The following is a 23,024-nucleotide window of genomic DNA, read 5'->3' as shown; positions in this document are numbered from 1 at the left end:
TTAATATAATCTTATCGGTATATATACTCCTCACTCTCTCCCCCACCCTCCCCTGGTCCCCAATAGCTTCATAGGATTACCCCCATCCTGGCCGAGCTTCCTTTTCAAGACGGATGCTAAAGAGGCGTACAGCCAGGCGAGGACGCCCTAGTTATCGTGCTTAGCTGCCACAACCCGATAAGGAGCTACCACGAGTGAGTGTGCACAAGTAATGGGCCGATTTGGGTATTATTCACTTGCACGGGGGAAGGGGGGCCGTCCCCTCGAGACGAAAAGAGGAAAGGAGAGCGCCTATCAATACATACCTAAGCCTGGACGAGACCTCGCACTGACGAGTGGCGTCGCGGGATCGGGAGAAAAATACCTAAGACACGAAGAAATGTCCCACAAGCTAATGCATCATCCTTCGCCTACAAGAGGGGGGGGAGGGCGAGATTCAATAATACTGGCATCTTGCCTACCTCTCGGCAGGCCCTCTCGAGCAGACAAGACCCGATGCCCATCTAGAAAAGGAGGCGAGGGGAGGAGTGCATGGCCGACACGCCCTACAGACCTCCCGAGACCTGCCTACGTCTAAACACATGCACGTATACGCGTCCGCGAGATAGGTATTTGGATCGACAGCCAGGCAAAAAGCAGACAACCTTGGGAGAATACCGGGTGAAGATTCCACATGTAGACTACCTATAGACGGTACCTGTAACAGAAACCTCGCACCACGGAGCAACAGCCCCTCTCTTTCTCCGGAGGTTAGTCATGTCTATAGTAGGTACACACCGACACCGGCATCGCGCGCACGCGACCGGGCCGAAACCGCCCCGAAGAGAAGAGAGAAGAGACATATTAAATCTGCGCAGGTTTGGAATTATAAAGCGATAGCAGAACAGACAGAACCGAGACGGAAAAAACAGCGCAGCACCCAGACCCCGCCCGCCGACTGCCCTCGCAGAGCGCCGACAGTAATCGTAGTAGTACTCGTGGGTATGCCGGGCCGAGACAGCGCCGCCGAGCGGCCGCCAGACAGGAGAGGCGCGCGGGGAGGGGAGACGGGTTGGTCGGATGTGTCGACAGAGGAAACAAAAGCAACGCAAACAGAGCAGCAGAGCCGGGAATGCCGGCCCCGCCGCTCACCACACTGCCCTAAGCGTCAGGGGCATCCCGACCTCGTGCTCGTGCCCCTCACCCACCGACCCAGATAGACGGTGCGCTACTTGGCGCCGTCGGGCTCGCGGCGGGGGCGCTTGGGCCGGCGGCCGCCCTTCGCGCCGTCGCCGTCGCGGGCGCGCTTGGCCAGGAGGAAGGCGTTGAGCTCGGCGTCGGTGAGGGCCGCGAGGCTGGGCTGGCGCTGGCGCTCGGCCGCCAGTGCGTTGCGGCCGCGGATGCCGGGGGCCTTGAGGCGGTGCGGGGGCGTGGCGGAACCGCCGCCGTCGGCCGCGCCCAGCGCCGCCACTGTCTCATTCACGAACGCCGTGAAGTCCTCGCCGCGCCGGGCGGGGCCGCCGGGGATCAGGGTGTGCGCGCCCGCGCTGCTGGTGCTGGCAGGGTGCACGGGCAGCTCGGAGGGCTCGGCCGCGGCAGGCTCGGACGTGGCGGCGGGCTCGGACGTGGCGGCGGGCTCAGACGTGGCGGCGGGCTCAGGCGTGGCGGCGGGCTCAGACGTGGCGGCGGCGGCAGGCTCGTCGGCCTGCGCGTCTGCCGCGGCGCCGCCGGGGGGCGGCTGGGCGAGCAGCGTGGGGTGGTTGGGGGTCAGCGTAGGCAAATCCTCGCGCAGGAGGCCGCGCAGGTCGGCGACGCGGTCCGCCTAGAACAGGCGCCGGACGTGCGCGGCGGCGAGGGGGAAGGGGTGGGGGTCGTCGTCGGAGCCGTGGATGCTGTTGTAGCGGGCGACGAGGGCGGCGAGCTTGGCGTCGAGGGGGTCGTCCCAGCCGGCGCAAGCGGTGACAGAAAGGAAGGCCGCGGCGCGCGCCTTGACGCCGGGCCAGGGCACCGCGGGCTCGCCCCAGAGCAGCCCGACGAGGTGCTTAGCCTTGCGGCGGCGGTAGAGGTTGCGCGCGGCCGCCTCGCCGCCGAGGTCCGCGAACACCGGCCCGGCCACGCGGAACGCGAGCAGGAAGTCCGCCAGCTCCTGGCGCGCGTCCACCAGCAGGTCCATCTTCGCGGCGAACGCGGCCGCCGGCAGCGCCGCGAACGAGGCCGACAGCCGCGCCTGCTTGTACTGCTCCAGCGTTCCCGCCCGGTGCTCCCGCGTCACCTCGCCCACGAGCGCGTCCACGTTGCGCATGTGCACGTTGAGCGTCGCGTCATGGTGGCCGAGCGCGTGCAAATCGCCCACCGTCGGGCACCAGCTGAACTGCCGGTCGGTCGCCTCGTCGAGGACCGCGCGGAGCGCCGCGAGGTCCGGCTGCTTCGGCAGGTGAGCGCCGGGCCAGCGAGGGTCGAACATGTGGGCCGAACCCAGGCCGTCCGAGGTCGACGGTCCTGAAGCCATCGCGGTGGCGACTTGAGTGGGTACCTAGGACGTTCTCGCTCGGTAATCGACACGAACCAGGCCACCGGAAGGGCGAGCCGCGATCCGGATAGCAGCTGTTGAGATAGCTTCGGGTGTGGGTGGTAGGAAAGGGTGAGGAGGAGGAGGAGGAGGAGGAGGAGGAAGATGAAGAGATGGAGGATGAGGTTAAGAAAAGAGGGAGAGGGAGAGGGAAATGGAGGGCATGGAAAAATATTTCCTTGTTATGATGTGCTATTTGGAGTGATGATGGCGATGGCCCGGTCATTTGCTATTCTGGTTCAGCTCGGCGCGGTCTGTGGGCTGTCATAGCAAAGGGCAATCAACATCGTCGCCAAGAGACAGAGGATAAATAAACCTCACTCCGGAAACGAGTCAGGGGAACTGAAGGCAGTAATCAGGTATATACGTATACCCCAAGGTCGTGCCGTGTTAAATATGACTGTCCTCGTGGGGAGTAGATCATCTACGAAAGAGGAGAAAAAGGGGGATGTGGACAGGTCTCCTTTGAAGGTCGTCAGACTCATCAAGTATACTTATTAGGTTTATTATTTTATGTATCCAAGGTAAGTCATTCTTTGTGCTTGCCATCGCTACACGCCATCCTGTACCGCCCTGTCCTGTCCTGTCTATCGTAATTGCCATCATCGCCTCTCTCCTATATACCGCTATCACCACCACCACCAATACTACTACCCTCTTCCATTAGGTTGGCCGGTGGGTCCTGCCTCGATCACCCGCCCGGCATCCAGTCTGATAAAGTAATCTGCGTCCTTGACGGCTTCTAACCGATGGGCTATGGTGATTACCGTACTGTCTTTTAACTCTGCTAACAGCAGATCTTGTATGGCTATCGCGGTCTTCTTGTCGATCGATGCCGTTGCCTCATCTAGGATTATGATGGGGCTCTTTCGAAGGATGGCTCTTCCGATGCCGACGAGTTGACGTTGGCCCTGGCTGAGATTCTTACCTCCGACGTCGACAGCGGAGTTGAGGGTCCATCTTGGCCCTAGGACTCGGAGCAATGCCGTCTCGCATTCTTTGTCAGTGTGCTGCTCTAGCGGGTCTAGATTCTCGCGCAGCGTCCCAGGGAAAAGCACGGGATCCTGAGCTACGAAACTGATGCGCTGGCGCCAGGTATGTACGTCAATTTTGGAGATGTCCTGGCTGCCGACACGGATCATTCCCTCTGTCGGATGCATTGTGGCGAGGAGAGAGAGGGCTAGTGTGGATTTTCCAGATCCTGTTCGCCCTAGAACCGCGCATGTCGCCCCGCCGGGGATTGTGAAGGAGACGTTTACTAGCGAGGGATCAAGGTGCGGAGCGTACTTGATCGTCACCGAGTCGAACGTAATGCTGTCGCGGGATGATGGCCAATTGGGCGGGGGATGTACGTTTCCGTTGGGTTCCTCCTCCAGATCCAAGAGCTCTACCACCCTCTCCACGGATACGAAATCCATTTGAAGCTGACCGTATGTCTTGCAGAGCACGTGAGTGGACTCGACCAACTGTGCTGCACTCGTGAGCACGAACGCCGTCAGACCGGGCGACAGGTCTTCGTATAACGCCATCATCGTCAGAGTGAAGATAGAGCTTGCGGACAATATGTCATATCTGTACTGGAGCCACGCTTGCAGGCTCCAGTAGAAGTGGTCCATTTTTTGGAAGCTGTCTGTGGCGACGATATTGCGGTTTTGGAAGTGCGGCTGTGCCTTGAACGCTCGGATTGTGGCTAGTCCGTCGACGAGGATACCGAAATTCGACATCAGCGGGCTGAGCGTGACCATCTCTAATCTGCGGAGGTTCTGCGAGGTCGGCAGAAATTGCAAGAAGATGACGATAAACCAGATGGTCATCCCGACAGCGAATATGGAGAACATCGACGTAGTCAGGGCGATGACGACCATGGAGCTCATCCACGTCAAAGACCAGAATGCGAAATTCTGAAGTGGCTGGATGACGCCGCCGTCTAGCATCCCGATGTCCGAGGTCAACCTATTCATCAACCGTCCAACCGGTGTCACGTCGTAAAACCGGAACGTCGCGTTGCTCACCCGCTTGATAACCCGGCCGAATAAAACTTTAGCTGCCCTGTATAGTATGACTGTGAGGCCGCATTGGGTCAAGACGTATAGCACGGTCATGAGAAGCCCAAGAATGGCGTACCACACTAGCCATGGCAAGACGTCGTCGTTGGGGTTGGGCAGTCCATCGAAGATCCCGTTCGCGATATCCGGTATGCTTTCAAAGGGTCTGACACTGAGGCTTCCGTATGCTTCACCCCAGGCCTTGAGGAACCAGTAGTTGAATATACGGGCAAACCGGAAGAGGGAAAAGATAGCGATGACAGCGACCCAGTATGATATCCTGCCTGCCTTGATGTACGTCCAATAAACCCGAGCGACGACGCCGCCCGACGCCCGGTTCTCTTCCTCGATAAACTTGTCTGGGACGGCGGCATTGGCCTGCTCCTCGTTGATTTCCTTAACGTCGTCTTCGGTAGTGGTATCCTGGGTTGTGAGCAGGGTTTCGATTTCTTGCGAATATTCGTCTGGGTGGAGTACGCGGGCCCTACCATCCGTAATTTCGACCACTTGGTCTGCGAGTGATAGGCACAGATCGACCCGATGCGTGACGAGTACGACGGTACGACCGGTTAAGAGAGACCCACGGAACAGCTTGCGGACGATGGACTGGGCTGTCTGATGATCCAGCGCTGCGAGCGGATCGTCAAGCAGGAGGATACGGGACTGACAATACACGGCACGTGCCAGTGCTACTCGTGCTTTCTGACCCCCAGAAAGCCCGATACCGTTCTCGCCAATATTGGATTTGTCTCCGTGTGCGAAGTTGGCCAGATCGGGGACGAGTTCACACCCATCTAGCACCTCGTTGTATCTGGCCCTATCGAGGGGGAAGTTAAATAGGATATTGTCCCGAATACTCATGTTCTGAAGCCACGGGGATTGGGCACAGTAACCCACCATTTGGTAAGGTAGGGTGGAGTCGCCTTTGGTTTGGTTGAGTTCACCCAGGATGGCCTCTAACAGGGCGGTCTTTCCGGAACCAACCTTGCCGTGAATGACGGTAAGGCCGGGAGCAAATCGCAGACTCAAGTCGTTGAGGACGAGTTTTCCGTTGGTAGGCCAGGCGAAAGACGCGCCCCGAAGCTCGATTACGGGGTTTGTGTCGTTGTATTCCCCCTCTTCTTTGTCCGGTTCCGTCATGAATGTCTCGAGACGGCCAATCGCTATGGAGGCATTGAGGAGGACTGTTATCAACGCTGGAAGCTCCTTCAAGCTCGACTCCAGCATGGTGAAGAGCTGAAGTGCCGGGAACGCCACGTCGACGGGTAGAGGCCGTCCTGCAATATAAGTTACGGCAAAGAAGGTGAACACGGGGAAAAGAGCACTGGCAGCGAGGTTGGTAGCGCCAACTCCGATGGTCCATAGACTAGAGACGATCCTTAGACGCAGCTCATCCGCTCGTGCATGCATGATATTTCCCAGCCACTTGGACTGCCAATCATACCATCGAAGTGGTCTAATGGCCTCGACGAACTGGGTAGTAGCCTGAAGTCTGACGTCTGCCGCGACCCTGCGATGTCTTTCGACGTTGATCAGGGCACGCACGCAAATCGCGTTCAGCCCCTGGAGCACCAGAGTCCAGGTCACTCCAACCAGGCAAGGCCAGCCTAATAGTTGCCATATGAGGGCCAGAGAGAGCACCAATTGCAATGGTTTCGTGACGATGGATGGAAATTCCCAAAATCTTTGTGCTACTTCGTAAACGTCATTTCTCATCAGGTTGAGGATCTTGCCCATGGTTGCTGGTTGTTCGGGAGCCGCCTTGGCCTTTTCCGGGTTCCGGTTCTTGCGGCGCTTAACGAGGTCGAGGAGGCGAGCTAGGCGTGTTTTCCGAGGCTCGCCGCCCAGGAGCGGTGTTTCTTCGTTGGGCTCGGCGCCATTCTCGCCGCCGTTCTCTACCCCGTTCTCAGCGTGGTGCTCGTCCAGATCTGTGCGGAGTCCAAAGGATTTCCGTGCCAGCGTTTTGGCGTAGACTGCCGTGAGCATTTCCCCACGCGACCTTTCGTACGCGCGGCGACTAAACCACAGCAGGAAGACGCCCGACTGGCAGGCCACGAGCCGCACTAGTAGAATAGACGACGCATAGAAGAAAGACCCTTCCTTGTGATCGAACCCTTGCTGGATTGACTGGAGTAGGCGCTGTAGAAGAACGGGATTCGATAAGTTCGCGGCGGTTTCTATCAGCCCAAGAAAGGTGATGATAAGCAAGTCCAAACCGTTAGCCAAGACTAATCGCTTCACTAAAGAGCCTTTGAGATCTCGGAACAACACGTGCAATCGCTGGTGTTGAAAGTCATATGGCAGCAGCCACACGTCCTCATCATTCAACTTGTCCCCATTCCCGCGAGAAATTAACGGAGTCATCCACGACACCGTCATGAATTGCCACAGCGTCAAATTATCCTCAGGGCTGCGCAACCGGGAGGTTGGGGGGGAGCGGGAGCCTGCAATGCCGACGAGATCGAGATCTGCATCTCGCATGGGCATGGACAGAATGACGAGCACGGATGCTAACGCTACACCGACAACGACAGCGTAGATTGCATTCACACGTCCCATCTCACGATGCTGTGCGGCGAGCGACACCAGATCGCACACGAAGACAGCGACGAAGAGGGTCAAGAGGAGTTTTGGCGTTTTCCTGGGGCGGTCGATGACCGTGACCAACAGGACTACGACCCATGGCGACAATTCCAAGGCTCTCGCGGTGGTAAAGGGCGGTGATAGGGTAAGTAGTGTGGTCAGGAAGAGCCCGGACACGGAGAGAGCTAATAGGGAGAAGCTCCAAAAACTCCAAGGCCTGGTGGGGATGTGAAGCTCGGGGAGGAGTGCTTCTTCTTTGGCGAAGGGGCGCATCCATTGCGGTCCTTCGGGCGAGAGGCTGCGGGTGAGGTAGATCAGGATGCACACCCCGGCAATTGCCGCCTGCGCGATCGAGGACTCGGGTACGGCGTCCATCGCCGCCGGACCCTGGAGGGGGCGAGATTGGTCCGGGGAAACGAATAGAGAATAATTAAGGGCGGGCGAGGACATAACTATGTTATATTGATCTGTGTATATAGAGGTCATGGTGCAAAAACGACTGAAGGCCCCGAAACCGAATTTCTACTAGCAAGGGGCCGGTATCCAGGGAGGGGTTTGGGAGTGAACGCACCGCGAGGGTACCGGAAAGGGACACGGACAAGGCAGCGAATCGATTCCTCGACACGCGTGCGTCTTGGAGGCGTCGTCGCCGGCGTGTCCGGTGCGCTCTCTCTCTCGACGACTCGCTCTCATCACGCTTGCTCCGAGGCGCGCCGGAACCGGAACTCCAAAACAAACCCTCCCAGCCGGAGCAGAGTGCAGGGAGAGGAAAGCGTTAAAAGAGATATAACAAAATGGGGATGGTCGAAGCCATGGGTTCGACGGACTGCTGCAGGGACGGAGGCATACATACATATAACGGTCAAGGAGAGGAACGGCCGGTGGTTGGAAAGGGATGGGAGAGCTCCAGGACTCGATTCCGGCTCGGACATGGGCGCAACCGTTTCGGGCACATGATCAGGTCACCTCCAGCCGCCGGACGAGTGCCAGCTGGCATCGGCTGCCAGCCGCTAGCAAAAAGAACCCATAAGGTTAAGTTGCGGAGGTGACACGGCGATTGCACCATCGTCGACGCGCATTGCGCATTGTGTGTCCGGCGACTGAGGGCATCGATGCTCACATTTAGGTATCAAGGGGGGCGAGCGGATTGACACCGAAAAGCTTGAGAAGTATTGCCTCGGAAGGCAAGTCGAGGGTATCGGCCATACGTAGGTAGGTACCTAGGTATCTACGCGTTACCCGCTCCCGCTCCCGACGTCCGAGCGGTGCTACGAAATGTGCGTGTCCGGTAACCCTGCTGTCGTTACCAGCAACACAGGATGCTTGCCGATTCGAGACACCAAGAACACATGCATCATCTTTTATTCTCCTAGACCCGCCCGGGCCGACCTCCTGTTTCCGTCCCTGGGTATTATACTTGCCTAACAACTGTACAACCGCCAATTGAAACTAGACTTCGAGTACCTATGTTCGCTTGAATCACTCACGCTTTAGGCCTCCCCAAGGCATGCGAGCATAAGCCTCTCGTAATCGCCGCTTGTTTCGCCCTTGATGCGGCCGGAGAGGCTTCTCCCGTAGCGCTTGTGGTACGCACCCTTGACATTTGCCAACGTCTGCCTGTCCCAGTGGTAACGGACTACTCTCGAGACCAGGAGATGATCCTTGGTACCCATACCCGCCATCGAGTCTTCCAGCAGCTTGGCTGCGTGCATGTACTTGTCGACCGCATTCCGCAGCTGGAATAGCAGTGCGTCCTCCATGTGCCCGCTGAATTCCTGCGTCCACAGAAAGGTCAGCCTATCAATATAGAGTGCCCCGCTCAGCGGATCTAGACTCACCTTCTTAATGACATCTTCGAGCCTTCGCTTAAACTTCTGTTCGTAGCTGTAGTTGATGGCTCGGATCTGGTTGTCGTTTCGCGTGGACAAGATCGAGCATACCATCATCTCGTCCGTGCCTACTCTGCCCTCCGTGGCGCGGTATAGCTCTATGACATCCTGATCTACGGCCTGGGCTACGACCGGCGCGCTGTCTTCTGCCCGGTTCGCGCCCAGTACGATCATGAAGTGCCTCTCGGTTTTCATGCTGAGGTCGCCCTTGAGATCGCTCTCGAGCGATCGACGGAAGGTCTGTTGATACATGCTCTTTATAGCCCGCAAGTCTGCGTTACTCCGACTTAGTAAGACGTCGTTGAGCACCTTCTCCTTCGTCCCAGGACCGTCCATCGCAGAATGGAGGAGATGGACATCGTGCATCAAGGGCCCCCTGACCAGGGCGACTAGCCCTTCCTCGAACCACCCCCTCGTCTCTGACATGATATCCTTCTCGAGCGAGCGGCCGAAGGTTCGGAAATAGACCGCCTTAAGTTCCTCGACCTGCAGGGGGTCCTTGGTGCTCAAGACACGAATCAATACCTTCTCGTCGGTTCCAAACCCCTTCATGGCCGTCCGAAGTGCCTCGGCGTCGGGACGGGCATCCCATTGCAACATCTGGGGAGGACCGTATCCCAGGCTGGGCGCGGTCGGCGGTCCGCCCGAGGGGCCGGCGGGGGGTCCGGGAGGAACTGCAGCGGGGAGTTCGACAGGCGAAGCGGCATTAACTACAGATTGAGGGGGATAGTGATACCCTTGCTGAGCTGGTGATATCGGTGGCGCGCCGTATTGCCCCGGCGGTGGGCCTGCAGGCGGGCCATAACCCTGGTTGGGCGGGCGGGTCCCATAGGGTGGAGGCGGGGGATATGCGCCTTGGGGGGAGTAGGGGCTTGCCGGTGGCTGTGGGTAATACGGATTGTAGCCCGCCGGCGGTTGCGGCGGATAGGAACCTTGAGGCGGAGGATAGGAGCCCTGAGGTGGAGGATAGGAGTTTTGAGGCGGCGGATAGCCCTGAGGCGGGGGGTATTGTCCGTTTGGAGGCGGGTATTGGCCTGGCGGAGGATACTGCTGTGGTGGATAGCCGTACTGACCAGGATAGCCCGACTGGCCGTAGGGATATGACATTTGCTCAGATGTGTAGGAGTGAGTCGGCGAGTCCCCGGGATTGGCACGGTTTCTCTCCCTTTGCGCAGGATTCACGAATCTGGTCGGGGGGGGGGGGGGGCAGAAGCTAGACACCAGGCTTTCCGATAGGTCCGCAATCAGCTGATGGCCGCGGATGTGTGCGGGGTAGACACAGAATGGACGTGAACGTGGACGTGGACGAACGTGGACGCACGCAGACGTGGTGGATGTAGAGGGAAAGAAAAGAGGTGGCACGAAAGAGAGAGCGTGGGATGCGACGGCGTTCTGGGAGCAACGCGCTGGGGCAATATATACAAGACGTCTATCAACCTCGCCTTCCCGCAGGTCTTGTGTCTTGTCGGCTGATTGAGGCTGTGAGAGGATGTTGTATAGGTACAGTTCGGCGTTATAGATTCGCCTTCCGTCCTCAATTGGACAAAGGAAGTCTCCGTCCCTAGGACGATACGTACCTGTCCATCAGGCCGCGCACATGTGCCGCCTAGCCGGCCTGGGGCGCAGTCCGCTGCTAGTGTGTCCATGAGGGTACGTGGTAGAAGCCTGGAGACGCCTGGATTTCATCATAGCAACTTGGCGCCGATCGATACTTCGGGTAAGTACCTTAGGTAAGTGTGGCTGAGCAGGGCAGGCCCCGCTGAATACCTGTGAGTACACGTAGACAGCGCCGCCGTCCAAGGGAGCGGATGCCGTTCAGTGACGAGGGTTGACGCGAAGCTCCCTCCGCCACAACGAGAGCTGGAACCGTCCGCAGAGGTACCTACCTGCAATGGCGGGTACCTTCTGCCTAACATATGAGCCTTGAGAGTTACATAGGTATCTACCTGTATTTACCGGCGACCTTGTGTTAGGATGCTCCCTATATCTCATTCCACTAGCATAGTGCGAGGCATACCTGCGTTCATACTACCACCTCAGGTACCTGCGTAGAATGCTAGGTGCGTACGTAGGTACCTACCCGACTTTGCAAGTACCTCATCTTCTAGCTAAATACCTCGATGGGCTCCCTCGCGATGACATTAGTGCCGAGTGGGCAATCGATTATACCTATATGCATTCCCGAATATCGCGCTATGCTCTACGAAGACACACCTCTCGTTTCTATCTACCACACCACGCCGACCACCTCCCTCCCCCTACCGACGATCCGTCTCCCATCATGATGATGTCCGCGTTCCGTCGCCCTCTAATCCTTGCCGAAATGCGATGCATAGGCCCGAGGCCACTCTCCTAGGGGCCTGGCACGGCCCCGACTGTGGCTGGCGATCGGCTCAGTAGGTCTCGCAGACGATGCTTCCCACAACAACAGTGTTTGTCGAGAGGTACGAGGGGTTCGTGTTGGTAAACGGGAGCCCGCTCGCGCCGGTACCATCAGTGCCCCTGTAGGGCGTGCAGACCACGCTCTCTACCGCCACGCCTTCCGCGTCGATGAGGTAGAGCGTAGACACCTCGTCCAGGGCCTCAGGATTCGTGTACACCTGTTCGATCGGGACCGCGATGGTCGTGTTGGTCAGCCCGTTACCGGCGCCGCCGTGAGACGCCTCGACGACGACAATCGCGCGACCGTTGGAGCGGCGATCGGCTTGCGCAAGCGCCGAGCCGGCCAGAGCGAGGGCGGTGGTGAAGAGAGCCGCGAGCTGCATTGTCGTGGTTTCGAATGTCTCGGGAGAGGCCGATCAAGATAGGACTATGAACCGGCGTCGATGTGTTGTTGAAGTTTTGCTTGGTGGAGGGATTGTTGGGTTGATGCTGTTCTTGGTGTTGTGAGGATCCAACAGTGCAGACAGGAGGTGATTAACAGCTCGCTTTTATAGGAAGTTCTCGTCGGACAACTCGTAAGAATGTTTGCATCCCGCCCTCTCGTATTGCTCAGCTACGGAGCTTCTCACGCGGTAAGCACTAATATCAGGTGTAGATCACAGCCGTTCGAGAGAGCAGCACGGACAGATCTGAGCTCAGCCCGATATTCGCTCCCGATGGGGCAGGACCCGAAACACGAGGTTATACAGTACACATTCTGCCGTACAGGACCCGTGTCGGATCCAATGGAAGAGCTACACGAATACCCCTAAGCCCGGTAGGCGGCGGCGGCGAGCTCCTCGTTGGCTCGGTTCGGCCAGAGGTCTCCTTGCGTGTTTGCTTCGACTCCTAGCCGTACACGAAGAGAAATCCGAATTATACCAGTATTCGGTTGTGAGGGTTTGGAGGGCGGACCCGATAGCGAAGCTCGCCCTCGTAACGGCCATTGCGGGGACAACGACAGGCATACCAATAAATCCGCTACGATACGTACGTAGATCGCACGGCCGAAAAAGGCAACGAGCACCGTCAGATTTCGTCGGAATCCGTATTGTATCCATGCGCCTTCGCCTGCAAGTCGTCGCGATGCTCACCTTGACGGTGTGAGACCGGGTCGCCCTGGAGCTCTGCCAGTAGGTAAGACTAAGTACACGATTGGGTTACTCGCATAGAGACTCGAGGTCAACCGCCGGCCATGTGCGACGCCCTGGACCCTTTGTTAGTCGGGAGATGGTATCTCCTACTTCACGCGCCGAAGCGACGGGGGGTATCAACTCAACCCGGAAATGTGGCGTACTGCAAGCAACGGAAGAGCAGCGATTCCGGCCGCAAGATACGCCTAAGCTAGAACAGAACGGCCACAAAATCTACTGCGCTATTTCCGCCTGGTCATATTGACTGTGTAAGAGGTGGAAATGAGAGACATGGAAGAGGTGCTATACCTGGCCAGTACAGCGTTGCTTTGGCCACCTAAGAGTGTTCGGGTGGATAATAGTACACTGTCTTCGATTTCTCCATGATCATTAGATGAATAAAGCTGGTGACAAGACATTTGTCGGTCGTCGCACCACTAGACTCACGAATAGACCAAAAGTCACCCACCGGTTTCGAGACGATTTCCAAAGAACCCCGAAACACCGTGGCCGACGGAGGGGCAGCTAACCAACATCTGTCTTACCTTTGGAGTCACTGTATCACCTGAAGATAGCCGGGATGCATGTGGCTTTGAGACGAGAGACGCCACCGACACAAGAGCGGATAACTAAAGAACTCGACACCACGACGCGCCAACCACGTGCGAGCGCGTCGACCCACCATACACACACGTAGCCAGCACGGGAAGACGCAAAAAGGCAGGTGCCAGAGGGTACCGTTGACTTCGGCATTACGACTAGGTCAGCTACCTAATTACTACGGCGGGGCGCGCCGGCATTATTTACACGTCTGCTCATCCCTTCTCATCCACACATTAACTACGTACGGCGGCCATCTCGTGACGAAAGCCCCCGAGAGGCCCCCCAAGAAAGACACGCGAGAAAGCAAGGGGCGTCGTCTAGTGCGCGACGGCGAAGAGGGCGCCGAGCGCGAGCGCGCCGTAGAAGCCAACTGCGCTGCCGTAGGCGGCGTTGGCGCCACCAGTGACGATCGGCGGGCCGGTGGACTGGCGAGGCGGGGTGACGTTAGCCGGGAGGAATGGGAAGGGAGGGAGAGGGAGGAAACTTACGGTAGGGGAGGGGGAGGTGCCGTTCTGGCCACCGGCGGTGGTGCTGGCAGTGCCAGACGAGGCGAAGGTGGGCACGGAGCCGCCGGAGCTGGTCGCGTCGGTGACAGTCGCGGTGGGGGAGCCGCCGCCGTTGGTCTCGGATGGGCCGCTGGTAGCGGAAGTCTGATCGGCGCCGCCCGACGAGCTAGCGGTGGGCTGGGGGCCGGAGGTCTCGCCGCCGTTGCCGGAGCTGGAGGTGGGGCCGCTCGTAGGCTCGGAGGTAGGCTCCTCTGTCGGGCCGTTGGTTGACGAGGTCTCGGGCTCAGAGGCGGGCGGGGCCGTGCTGCTGCTGCTGGGCTCGGCGGTCGACGAGGTCGAGCCGGCGTTAGAGCCGGCGGGGATGGCCGGCCCGACGTCGGGTTGCACGCCGGCGAGAGGCTCGGTCGACAGGCCGCAGGGCTCCGCCGCCCGGCTCAGCGAGGTGCCATAGAACCGCCAGATGTTGACGTTGTCGGGGCCCGAGCACTGAAGGCAGTTCCCGTAGTTGGTCAGGAAGATGTTGTCGTTGCAGACGTCCGCGCTGTTGCGCGCCTGGATGATAGCCTGGCCTGTTTCATCGTCCACGTCAGAAAGGTCTCTTCCTTGTTTATTCTCCCCCCCTTTTTTCTCTCTCTTTGCCCAACCACTAGTTGGGCAACGCTCGATTGATATTGGGAATACTGACCGCAGTTGTCATGGCAGTTGTAGGCCGGGGTGCCGGGATCCTGACGTTTGAGTAGGCGAGAGAAGAACTGGAGCTCGTCGGTGGACGCGGAGACGGCGGAGGCGGCGACGACGGCGCCGAGAGCCCAACGGAGCACGACCATTTTGGCTAGTTCGGTTGCTACGGTACTTAAAACGAACGTGCTTTTTAGACTAGGTCAAACGAGCGGCAGTCTGTCGGCGAATCGGTTTCAGGCACAACAACGAGGAGTCGATGCGTCGGTGAGGCAAGTGTGAGGGAGGATGACGGCAGCGGACACCATCGTCTTATAGCTGTGCAAAGTCGTATGGGCGTGCGTATGCCGGGTCGACAAGATCTGGAGAACATGCATGGCAACCGATTCAGCTAAGGCAAGGGACAGGACGCTGGAGCACCAACCAGGGATGCACTCGAGCGAACGGGCGACGGTGGCCGATGCTCGGAGATTGCCTATAGGCTGTAGGGCCTCAGTAGCAGCACCACCTATTTGGGTAGTTCGGCGTGTGCGTGAGGATTTCTTCCGCGGAAGCGATCCTTACCTCCCTCTACCCCTGCCGTACTCGAGGCCCAATCGAGGGCCAGGCCGGATCTTACAAGCATGACTGACCTGCGGTAGCACCGTGTTCACCATAAGTCGAACCGACGCTCTCTACGCGAAGCGGACCGGTCGTCTCACCAAGGAGCAAAATTTTTTATTTCTTCGCCGCGACTTTTTGCAAAATGGTAGGTAGGGTTCGCTTAAACTGCGCCATTTGGCCACTTGATTCTCATCTCCGGTCTCTGACTAGGCAGCTCCTTAGGCGGGTTTCTAACAGATCACCAATAGATGCCTCTAAGCACCAGGATCCGGCTTCTCCCTCGGACCCTCGGCAGGCTTGTCGCTAGCTTTTAGTCGCCTCCTCCCTGGACAACCCCCGGCTGCCCAAGAAAGCCATTACGAGATTCTTCGGGCTCTAGGGAGGGCCGTTCTGGACTCGTATTGGCCATTAATCTAATCAGATTGATAAGATTAGATGGGTTAACCACATTTTGGGCCATTTTCTCCGCTATGGAGTCGGATCCGCTGTAACCCTAGGGCAAATCAGCACGGATCTCCTCAGCAAGGGGCCCCGTCCTAGCGCCATCAGATAAACCAGGAGGCGGGCCACATAACGGACGATGTGGGAGAGCGTGCCCCAGGCATCTAGACTCTCGAGCCCTCGATCTACCAACATACGACACTGCGGCAGCGATCGACGCGCTGGGTTGTCTGCCAACCCTCACGTCATACGACCTGGGCTCTCGAGGCATCGCGGTTCCATCAACCGTCTAGACGTTACTCAGGGCTAAGAAAGGCTGGAGTGCCCTGTCGTGGTACCCGAGCTTTTCCCTCCACGGGCCAGCCCTGAGAAAGTCCTAGCGCAGGGAGAGGGGGGTTGGTGGTGGCTTAGGAGAGGATTCGACGGTCCAAGGAGCAGAGCAGGTTCTCGACAGTGAAAAAATCTCACCACCCCCTTGGTCTCGCCAGTCTAACTCGCCCCTCTCTCCACGCCCGTCAGCTGCCAACCGTGCAAGGACAGGCTCGCTTATATGTATTTTCCTCTTGGCCTCACGCCTCTCCCACATGCGCTACCTAACTATATCGAGAGATTCAACCCCACACCGTCGTAGTATGTGGGCGGCCGCTGCATGGGGATGGAGACGACGGGTCCAAACATTGGCCGGCACTACGTTACTAGTTGCTGCTGTTGCTGACCTGTCACTCGTTGCCTGTTACCTACGGACTTTCCGTTTGCTGACTTCGGTTGAGGCATTACCACATGTACGGCGAGCACGGCTGGTCCTTAGGGAGTAGGTACCGCAGCCGGCAAGCCTGTCCCTCCTACAAACCCTGTCGGACCATTGCAGTCGTACTCCCCTCTGCGTTTAGATCCTCCGATCTCGATGGCCATGCACAGGACAGGTTGTCTGCAAACAACGCCACTTTAGCGCTTCGACAGTTAGGAAAAAGGCTCTTGGAAATACGTGGATTGTCGGCTTGAGTCTACATTCTGGGACGGAAGAAGGCTGGGAAGCGCTGGGGTGGATGGGTGGGTATCCTCTCGGCGAGCTCAAGACCGGATTCAAGCTGCATGCCTTGCCGCCCAGAAGCGCTATGGTCAATAGGAGGGTTACCCACGCCTCTTGACGGTGAGAATTAATAAGTGAGACTTGGTGAGACCTTCCTAACCCAGATGAGTGTCTCCATATATCATTATTAATGTTCCTGTCATCGGATGGTTGCTCTTCACGCATATCATAGGGCATGGAGAGCCCATGCCCAATGCCCGACTAGTATCTAGTAGCCGTCTGCGGACGTTGCTCGGCCAATTGCCCTCGGAGACCGATTCTCTCAACTTCTTCCTGGGAAGTTGGGAGCATTTTCACATGGTCAGCTCGTACGGGACTGTGCCTGTTCAAGCCCTGCGTGCTGCTGGCTGGCTAGCTGGCTCGATGGATGGCTCGACCTGGGGATTCAGAACGGGACCCATCGTAGCAATCCTGAATCCGAGGCCGATTTTTTCTTTGTCTCGCTCCTCTTCCCTATCATATCTAACACGTGCTGTTCATTGTAGAGTGATAGTATATTGGAGTTCAGGATTCAGAATTCAAGACATAAGGACGGCCTCAGCTTGCAGACCACGGGGAGTGTTAACGAGTTCACCCCACAAGTACTGATCCGGCACCTCCACCGGCAGAGGGGCGATAGAAGACTTGGGAACAGCACACCTAGACTCCTTATCTCGGACGAATGACCCGAATGACTGAGTTATTGATGCGCGCACCCCTTCGACAAGGGGGGAGTGTAGCTTGGCAGTGAGCCCATTGGCTTGTGACGAGGTGCAGAGGATGTACGAGGTTGCCGGTTATATGTGGTTAAAGTGAGAGAAGGGCGAGTTGGACAGTCCAATACATATAACCGCGATCTGCACCTGCATCCGTTCCCTCAAAACGGCCTCCCCGTCAGCCACAAGCGAATCCCCCCGCAGCCTGCCTGCTTCGATAACTGCGTCCTACATCGCCCTGTCCCTACTGGTTGCTATCGAACAGCATCCTGTCTATTCAACATGAGGTTCAGTCAGTTGTCCTACCTCGCCGCCCTGGCTGGAAGCCAGCTCGCCGCCGGCCAGGCTCACGGCGAGGGCCTCCAGGGCACGGTTATGGGACCCGTTGCCTTCCTCTGGCCCAAGGGTCGACCCTGGAGTGCTGAGACTGACAACACCGGGCCTTGCGGCAGCCCCAGCGGCCCGACCACGAGGACGAACTTCCCTCTCTGTAAGTCGTTCGTCGGAGACTGAGAGGACCAAGCGGGAGAAGCTCTCGAGAAATCAGACTAATCGGCGGCGCCTCCATATTATTAGCCCAGGGAACCGTCTCTCTCTCCATCGCCGACGAGGCCTGGAACGTCAACTTCAACATTGCCTATGACAACAGTTAGTTTTATCCCCGGGCCACCTCGTGAGAACCCTGATGCTAAGACCCGCCCCACAGCGCCGTCGATCCAGAGCCAGTTCTCGCACCAGGCCGTCAGCGGGATCGACATGATCGAGCCCGGCCACCAGTGCTACAAGATCTCGGACATTCCTAGCGACATCCAGGCCGGGACCAACGCGACCATCCAGCTCGAGTACTGGTCCAACATGGACAACGAGCTCGACGGCAGGAACCAGACCTTCTACTCCTGCGCCGACATCGTAAGCAGACCCCGTCCCCCCCCCCTTCCCTTTCCCGCCCTGACTAACCCCCCCTTTTCCTCTTCCCCCTAAAGACCCTCGTCGAGACCGAGTCCTTCAACTTCGTCCCTTCGTGCTTCAACGTGACGGCGTCGACCTTCAACACGCCGACGACGTCCTCGACGCCCGCGCCCAGCAGCGAGGCCGGCGGGGCCAACGCCGACGCCCAGACGCCGACCGCTAGCAGCGGCGGCGACGGCCTCTCCGCCGGCGCGAAGGCCGGCATCGCCGTCGGCGTCATCGTCGCCTCGCTCGCCATCGTCGGCGCCGTCGCCTTCGCCGTCCTCCGCAAGCGCAAGACCAAGCCCGCCGACCACGAGGCCGCCGCCGGTGCCAAGGGCCAGCCCGAGGTGTCCTCCGTGCACAGCCGCCAGTAGAGACGGGATTCTCTCTCTTTTCTCTCTCTCCCCTCTCTCTATCTATTTCTGTACTCTCTGCACCCCCAGCTCGAAAGGAAGGAAGGAAGGGAGGGAGGCTCTTTTCTCGCTCTCGTTTTTTAAAGAATCCCCTCTTCCCCTCCACCCAAGGGCTAAGTAGGTTCAACTAGTAAAGCTGGGGTCGCGGGATGGGATGGGAGGTATTCTAGAGAGGTGGCGCCGAAGACGAACGAACGACCGACCAAGCGGACAACGCTGATGATGATGGGAATGAGAACACGCACTGTCATGTCCTGATAACTAGCTAGCTACTACGTGGCTACCGCTATAGCAGTAAACACAATTCCGTAAAACATGTACCCCAGTTTATTGCCGACGAATGTGACTTGTTTGGTACTATCTATTCTCTCTCCGATGCCACTTGTGGCCTTTGTGATGTCTGTACGCTCCCCTCGATGGATAATTCGTGACAACAGAAACTGACAAGTTGAGAAAATAATATGCAGTAGAATGAATCGCTCGGTTGTCTCTTGGGAAAATCGTATCCCGGACCCTATGTCTTCGATGAGTTTCGACACATGTGAATAGACATCCTCGGGCGTTGGTGGTATGAGGCATTTTCCTCAACCCACACCGTCTACATAACGCGAGAATGTCACAATAGTAGCCTTGAGACTACCTATAATACAGGGGACCTCGCTTTAGTCTGTGACACTTTCCTCCGCCTTCTCTTGCCCTGCGCAGCGAGCCAACCCGCTGGGACGACGGCCGCCGCCACGGGGCCCATGAGCCGGCCAGAGAGCATGGGCATCAGCAACCCACCGTATGATGTGCAGCCAGAAAGACTCGCCGATCACATGAGTTGTCCGGGGGGAGCGGGGGCCGCACACTAGCGGTACCAGGCAGCGCTGCTTGGGGCATAGCCCGGAGTGCGTCTGGGTTAACGAAGAGGGAAGGTGGTCGGTGGGTTCGGGGTGCGAGAGGGCCGTCTCCAGAGACAGGGAGATAGACGCACACCCAGAGGGAGGCAGGGAGAGAGGGCAAACGTGGCCAGGGCGGACCCTACCTCGGCCCAGCGCGCGCTACGGCAGCGAGCTAGCGAGGATCCCTCGCCGTGCCGGGGTCCGACGACCGCGGGAGTTCTCGTGCTTGATAGCCTACCTGGTCCGCCCGCAACTTCTCGAGGCGCCGCGTTTGGGAGAGAGTGTGGCTCTTCATAACAAAGTAAGCTCTCCATAGATCCCAAGCGGAAGCTCGATTGTCGAGAGTAGGAGTCGGCTCGTTTCTCGGTGCGCCTGCTACGCCCGAATTAAATTAATTCCCCTACCAGCAAGTAATCTCGGCAAAATCCAATGAGGTGCCACGGCGCCACACCCGACCTGCTCCTCGTCAGCCTGGAGGAGAGCGGGATAAACTGGGCGGTAGATGCGGTGTAGAAGGACTTGTCGATATGAGCCGGGGGGAGGGGGGGGGGGGGGGGTGCAAAAGGCTCAGATAAGCCTGGTAACATGACCTTTGGCGTCTTGAAACCCGCTACGTCGCTCCCCTAGGATCCCGCCACGTTCGCTACGATTTAGGCCTCCCGTCACATCCCGATTCAGTTCGAGGCCCGCAGCCTTGGGTTGGATGGTCTCGTATCACTGGTAATGGGGCGAGGGGTTGAGGAGAGGTGAGCTGCCTAGGGCATACTAAGGATATATGGAAGGTTTTTAGTGCCTTCCCCATCGGACAGCGACTACAAGGAAAGCCATAGGAACGAGGTCAGAGGTGGAGGATGCGAAAAGAATATAAGTCCGCGGGACGTGTGCGAGTCGACAGCCAATTCCTCACCCCCAGGGCGAAAAGGTGAGAGGGAGGAGATAATATGGGTGACGGTTAATGTATGAAGGTTTTCGTGACATTCTTCTGTGATATCCTAAGAATATCAGACTTCTACATTAGCAGATATTAGGCGTTCTCGTGTTTACCTGAATCTCGTCACAGACAAGGGGGGACGCTGGGAACGCTCAGGTATTCCACGTGTAGTAGTGTATATGACTGAAGCACAAGCCACACGGGAAGGCCACCACGAGAACCCTCCCAACCCCCATGACCCCGAGCGACGCACACGATAGATTTTGTCATCCCCATTTGAAGTAGAATCTATAGGCCAATGGTTGCCTTGAGAGAGGAAAACTAGATTCGCGCTCTTGGCCTGCTTGGCTCCCGAAGTCGTCTGAGAAACTAGTGACGAGTTCGTTAGTTTGGCGCGAAGAGACCAAGATAGGAAGCCCAACTGACACTGGACATACCACAACTAACCCCATGTCGCTGGGAAATGTAGACGCCTGTTACATTTTCCCTCCTTGGCAACAGATGCCTGCACCTTTTACATGGCATCCAACCATCATGATACCATGTCAAATAAGAGATGTCATTCGGTTGCTTTGACCGGGGAAGTCAGGCGGTAGGTATCCATCCCTCCCTTACGAGTACCTAATAAGCTGACATCCCCCCCCACGGGCCACCCCTTTGTGGACTAGGCTTTATTATATGTGTTTATATAGAAACGGTAGTTGGTCGCAAATGGCTTGAATTGAAGCTATTCAGGGCTGGGCCGTGGCTCTAGTCTCTTATCTAACATCCTTTCCCCTTTAAGCTAGAGACCACCATATCTCGATGGCCATGGCCCAAACCTAAGATACGATTACATTGTCGGGTTTCTTATCCCTCGATCAAGGGAGGGTTCTCTCCTAAGTTATATACGAGCCCTGCTCAGGTCATGGCTGAGGATATGGAGTTACACCAGGAATACAGCATAGGGTTCCCCACAAGCCTTTACGTTCTGTTCCTTCTTAGTATATAATATTATATGGTAGCAGTAATGAAGTTATCCTCTGAATTTAATGTAAGGCGGAAATGCCTAGAATACATATATAAGAGAATACGCTAAACCTAGCCCCGTAAGACTCGCTTATACCTCTATACTTAGAAACTTAGACCTTAACGAGATCACTCTGTCTGAACTTGCCGTGCTTACATGCCCTCCACCGCTCGTTACACTCCGCTTGTTGTCCCTCTACTCCGGCGTTGGATCATCCTCAATGGCTTCCGGCCGCCGTCCTGGGATGCCTATTTGGCTCGGGATAATTGTGAAGGTGTGATCTGGATGTGTTTTGTCTATGGTCCTTCACCACTATGTCAGTCGCTACGATTCTCGAGGCTTTTCGAAGTGTACACAGGCAGGCAATCAAGTTAAATTAGATAACCTACCAGGAGCACTTAAAGCAGTAGTCAAAATCTTGGCAATCTTTGCAACGCCACCGCGGCCCTATAATGCCCTACGGAGAAGCTAGTTAGTCATGTTGTCCTGCCCGCCTGGGCTGCACCTATATATCCGATGCCGCCCATAATGATTGCCAATCGAGCCCAGGCTGCGCTCATGGGGGTTTCCCGGACACCTGACCTCGCTTTGCACCATAAGAGAGCATCTGAGTAAGAGCACCAACAGCAGCGAGCATTCCTTATCTGCGGTTTCGCCCCTCTTATCTGGGAGCCTCGGCGAAACCCCAGATATGGCATCGGGACGTCGACAATCATTGAAGCTGTGTGATATTGTACGTTGCTTACCGATAATAATAGACAGCCGTCGCAGGTCGCCTCGGCGCTATCGCCAACCTTCCACCGCCTGCGCGGCGGTGGCGTAGCTGCGGTTGCTATCCTCTCCTTGACGAAGCCCTCAACGTCATTGGCGCCATGGAATGCGGCAATGTTCTCAGGCGTCCAGCCGTCATGGGTTTCCCGCACTACGTCGGCCCCCTTCTCCACCAAGATCTGAATGATGTCGAGGTTGTCATCGCTCCGGCAGGCCCAATGCAGTGGGGTCCACCCATCGCCGTCTGGGAGATCCAACTCGGCGAGTTGGCTAGGCTCTTCATCGAGAAGGATGCGGACCATATCTACTTCTCCGCTCATGGCTGCGTAGTGTAGCAGCTTGCGGCCCTGTTTATCTACGACATCGAGGTCGCCTTCGTATTGATCGACGAGCAGATAGAATGTCTCGATGGCGCCTTGCCGCGCAACCAGGTGCATCGCCGTACGCCCCTGTTTGTCTCTCACGTTAACTTGAGCGCCGGCCGATATGAGCTGTTCAGCAAGCTCGTACGTTCCAGAGTAAAGCGCCGCGCCCAGCGCGTTCGGTAAGGGGCCGCCATTTAGTAAGGCGTCGGCTCTCTAGGCGAGAAGGATCTCGACGATATCGGTATTACCTACGTATGCTGCTACACTAAGAGCGGTATTGAACTAACTCCCCTCCGCGTCCACATCGGCGCCAAGAGCGATCAGCTTCTTAACAATATCTACTCTACCCTCTCTCGCTGCCTCGTATAGCGCCGTAGGTTGGTTTCCACCCCCGGCGTTAACGGCTATAAGCTAGGGCACCCCTCTACGAGCCACCCCTTCACGGACCACCGCGTTAGGACCTAC

At 57.4% G+C, this 23,024-nt stretch overlaps 7 protein-coding genes across 7 annotated transcripts; 1 reads left to right on the top strand and 6 right to left on the bottom strand.

Annotated features, from left to right (window-relative positions):
• Nucleotides 1-628: 628 nt before the first annotated feature.
• On the bottom strand, nucleotides 629-2,634 carry GGS23DRAFT_610707 (uncharacterized protein). Its single transcript, XM_051520347.1, has 2 exons — nucleotides 1,820-2,634; nucleotides 629-1,762 (listed from the first exon to the last, which is right to left on the bottom strand). Exons 1-2 carry the CDS (start codon nucleotides 2,486-2,488, stop codon nucleotides 1,208-1,210), a joined length of 1,224 nt encoding a protein of 407 aa, XP_051370792.1. The 5' UTR covers nucleotides 2,489-2,634; the 3' UTR covers nucleotides 629-1,207.
• Nucleotides 2,635-3,048: 414 nt separating this feature from the next.
• GGS23DRAFT_572560 (canalicular multispecific organic anion transporter 1) lies at nucleotides 3,049-8,075 on the bottom strand. The gene has a single exon (XM_051516633.1). It carries the CDS (start codon nucleotides 7,660-7,662, stop codon nucleotides 3,199-3,201), a length of 4,464 nt encoding a protein of 1,487 aa, XP_051370791.1. The 5' UTR covers nucleotides 7,663-8,075; the 3' UTR covers nucleotides 3,049-3,198.
• GGS23DRAFT_572558 (uncharacterized protein) lies at nucleotides 8,076-10,576 on the bottom strand. The gene is made up of 2 exons (XM_051516632.1): nucleotides 9,015-10,576; nucleotides 8,076-8,951 (listed from the first exon to the last, which is right to left on the bottom strand). Exons 1-2 carry the CDS (start codon nucleotides 10,170-10,172, stop codon nucleotides 8,667-8,669), a joined length of 1,443 nt encoding a protein of 480 aa, XP_051370790.1. The 5' UTR covers nucleotides 10,173-10,576; the 3' UTR covers nucleotides 8,076-8,666.
• A 684-nt stretch (nucleotides 10,577-11,260) lies between these two features.
• On the bottom strand, nucleotides 11,261-11,973 carry GGS23DRAFT_103669 (uncharacterized protein). Its single transcript, XM_051510947.1, has one exon. It carries the CDS (start codon nucleotides 11,828-11,830, stop codon nucleotides 11,459-11,461), a length of 372 nt encoding a protein of 123 aa, XP_051370789.1. The 5' UTR covers nucleotides 11,831-11,973; the 3' UTR covers nucleotides 11,261-11,458.
• A 1,482-nt stretch (nucleotides 11,974-13,455) lies between these two features.
• On the bottom strand, nucleotides 13,456-14,664 carry GGS23DRAFT_103769 (uncharacterized protein). Its single transcript, XM_051510948.1, has 3 exons — nucleotides 14,414-14,664; nucleotides 13,711-14,297; nucleotides 13,456-13,647 (listed from the first exon to the last, which is right to left on the bottom strand). The coding sequence occupies exons 1-3, from the start codon at nucleotides 14,553-14,555 to the stop codon at nucleotides 13,540-13,542; spliced, it is 837 nt and encodes a 278-aa protein (XP_051370788.1). The 5' UTR covers nucleotides 14,556-14,664; the 3' UTR covers nucleotides 13,456-13,539.
• Nucleotides 14,665-17,517: 2,853 nt separating this feature from the next.
• On the top strand, nucleotides 17,518-18,560 carry GGS23DRAFT_597701 (uncharacterized protein; the record flags this gene model as incomplete). The annotated part of the gene is made up of 4 exons (XM_051518661.1): nucleotides 17,518-17,725; nucleotides 17,812-17,883; nucleotides 17,942-18,144; nucleotides 18,219-18,560. 4 exons carry the CDS (start codon nucleotides 17,518-17,520, stop codon nucleotides 18,558-18,560), a joined length of 825 nt encoding a protein of 274 aa, XP_051370787.1.
• Nucleotides 18,561-21,618: 3,058 nt separating this feature from the next.
• GGS23DRAFT_597700 (ankyrin repeat-containing domain protein) lies at nucleotides 21,619-22,631 on the bottom strand (the record flags this gene model as incomplete). The annotated part of the gene is made up of 3 exons (XM_051518660.1): nucleotides 21,619-21,727; nucleotides 21,813-21,880; nucleotides 22,170-22,631. The coding sequence occupies 3 exons, from the start codon at nucleotides 22,629-22,631 to the stop codon at nucleotides 21,619-21,621; spliced, it is 639 nt and encodes a 212-aa protein (XP_051370786.1).
• Nucleotides 22,632-23,024: the final 393 nt, after the last annotated feature.

The sequence above is a fragment of the Durotheca rogersii genome (assembly GCF_024521655.1).
Source record: "Durotheca rogersii strain YMJ 92031201 chromosome Unknown GGS23scaffold_14, whole genome shotgun sequence".
NCBI classification, from domain to species: domain Eukaryota; kingdom Fungi; phylum Ascomycota; class Sordariomycetes; order Xylariales; family Xylariaceae; genus Durotheca; species Durotheca rogersii.
This window is presented reverse-complemented; position numbering and strand designations above follow the sequence as displayed.

Excerpts from the sequence above, each read along its gene's own strand:
- GGS23DRAFT_610707 (XM_051520347.1), bottom strand. The coding sequence starts at position 2,488 with ATGGCTTCAGGACCGTCGACCTCGGACGGCCTGGGTTCGGCCCACATG. Across the intron at positions 1,763-1,819 it reads TCCCCCTCGCCGCCGCGCAC|GATTTGCCTACGCTGACCCC; the intron begins GTCCGGCGCCTG and ends CTCCTGCGCGAG.
- GGS23DRAFT_572560 (XM_051516633.1), bottom strand. The coding sequence starts at position 7,662 with ATGACCTCTATATACACAGATCAATATAACATAGTTATGTCCTCGCCC.
- GGS23DRAFT_572558 (XM_051516632.1), bottom strand. The coding sequence starts at position 10,172 with ATGTCATATCCCTACGGCCAGTCGGGCTATCCTGGTCAGTACGGCTAT. Across the intron at positions 8,952-9,014 it reads TCGAAGATGTCATTAAGAAG|GAATTCAGCGGGCACATGGA; the intron begins GTGAGTCTAGAT and ends CTGTGGACGCAG.
- GGS23DRAFT_103669 (XM_051510947.1), bottom strand. The coding sequence starts at position 11,830 with ATGCAGCTCGCGGCTCTCTTCACCACCGCCCTCGCTCTGGCCGGCTCG.
- GGS23DRAFT_103769 (XM_051510948.1), bottom strand. The coding sequence starts at position 14,555 with ATGGTCGTGCTCCGTTGGGCTCTCGGCGCCGTCGTCGCCGCCTCCGCC. Across the intron at positions 14,298-14,413 it reads CAACTGCCATGACAACTGCG|GCCAGGCTATCATCCAGGCG; the intron begins GTCAGTATTCCC and ends ACGATGAAACAG. Across the intron at positions 13,648-13,710 it reads GCACCTCCCCCTCCCCTACC|TCCACCGGCCCGCCGATCGT; the intron begins GTAAGTTTCCTC and ends CCGCCTCGCCAG.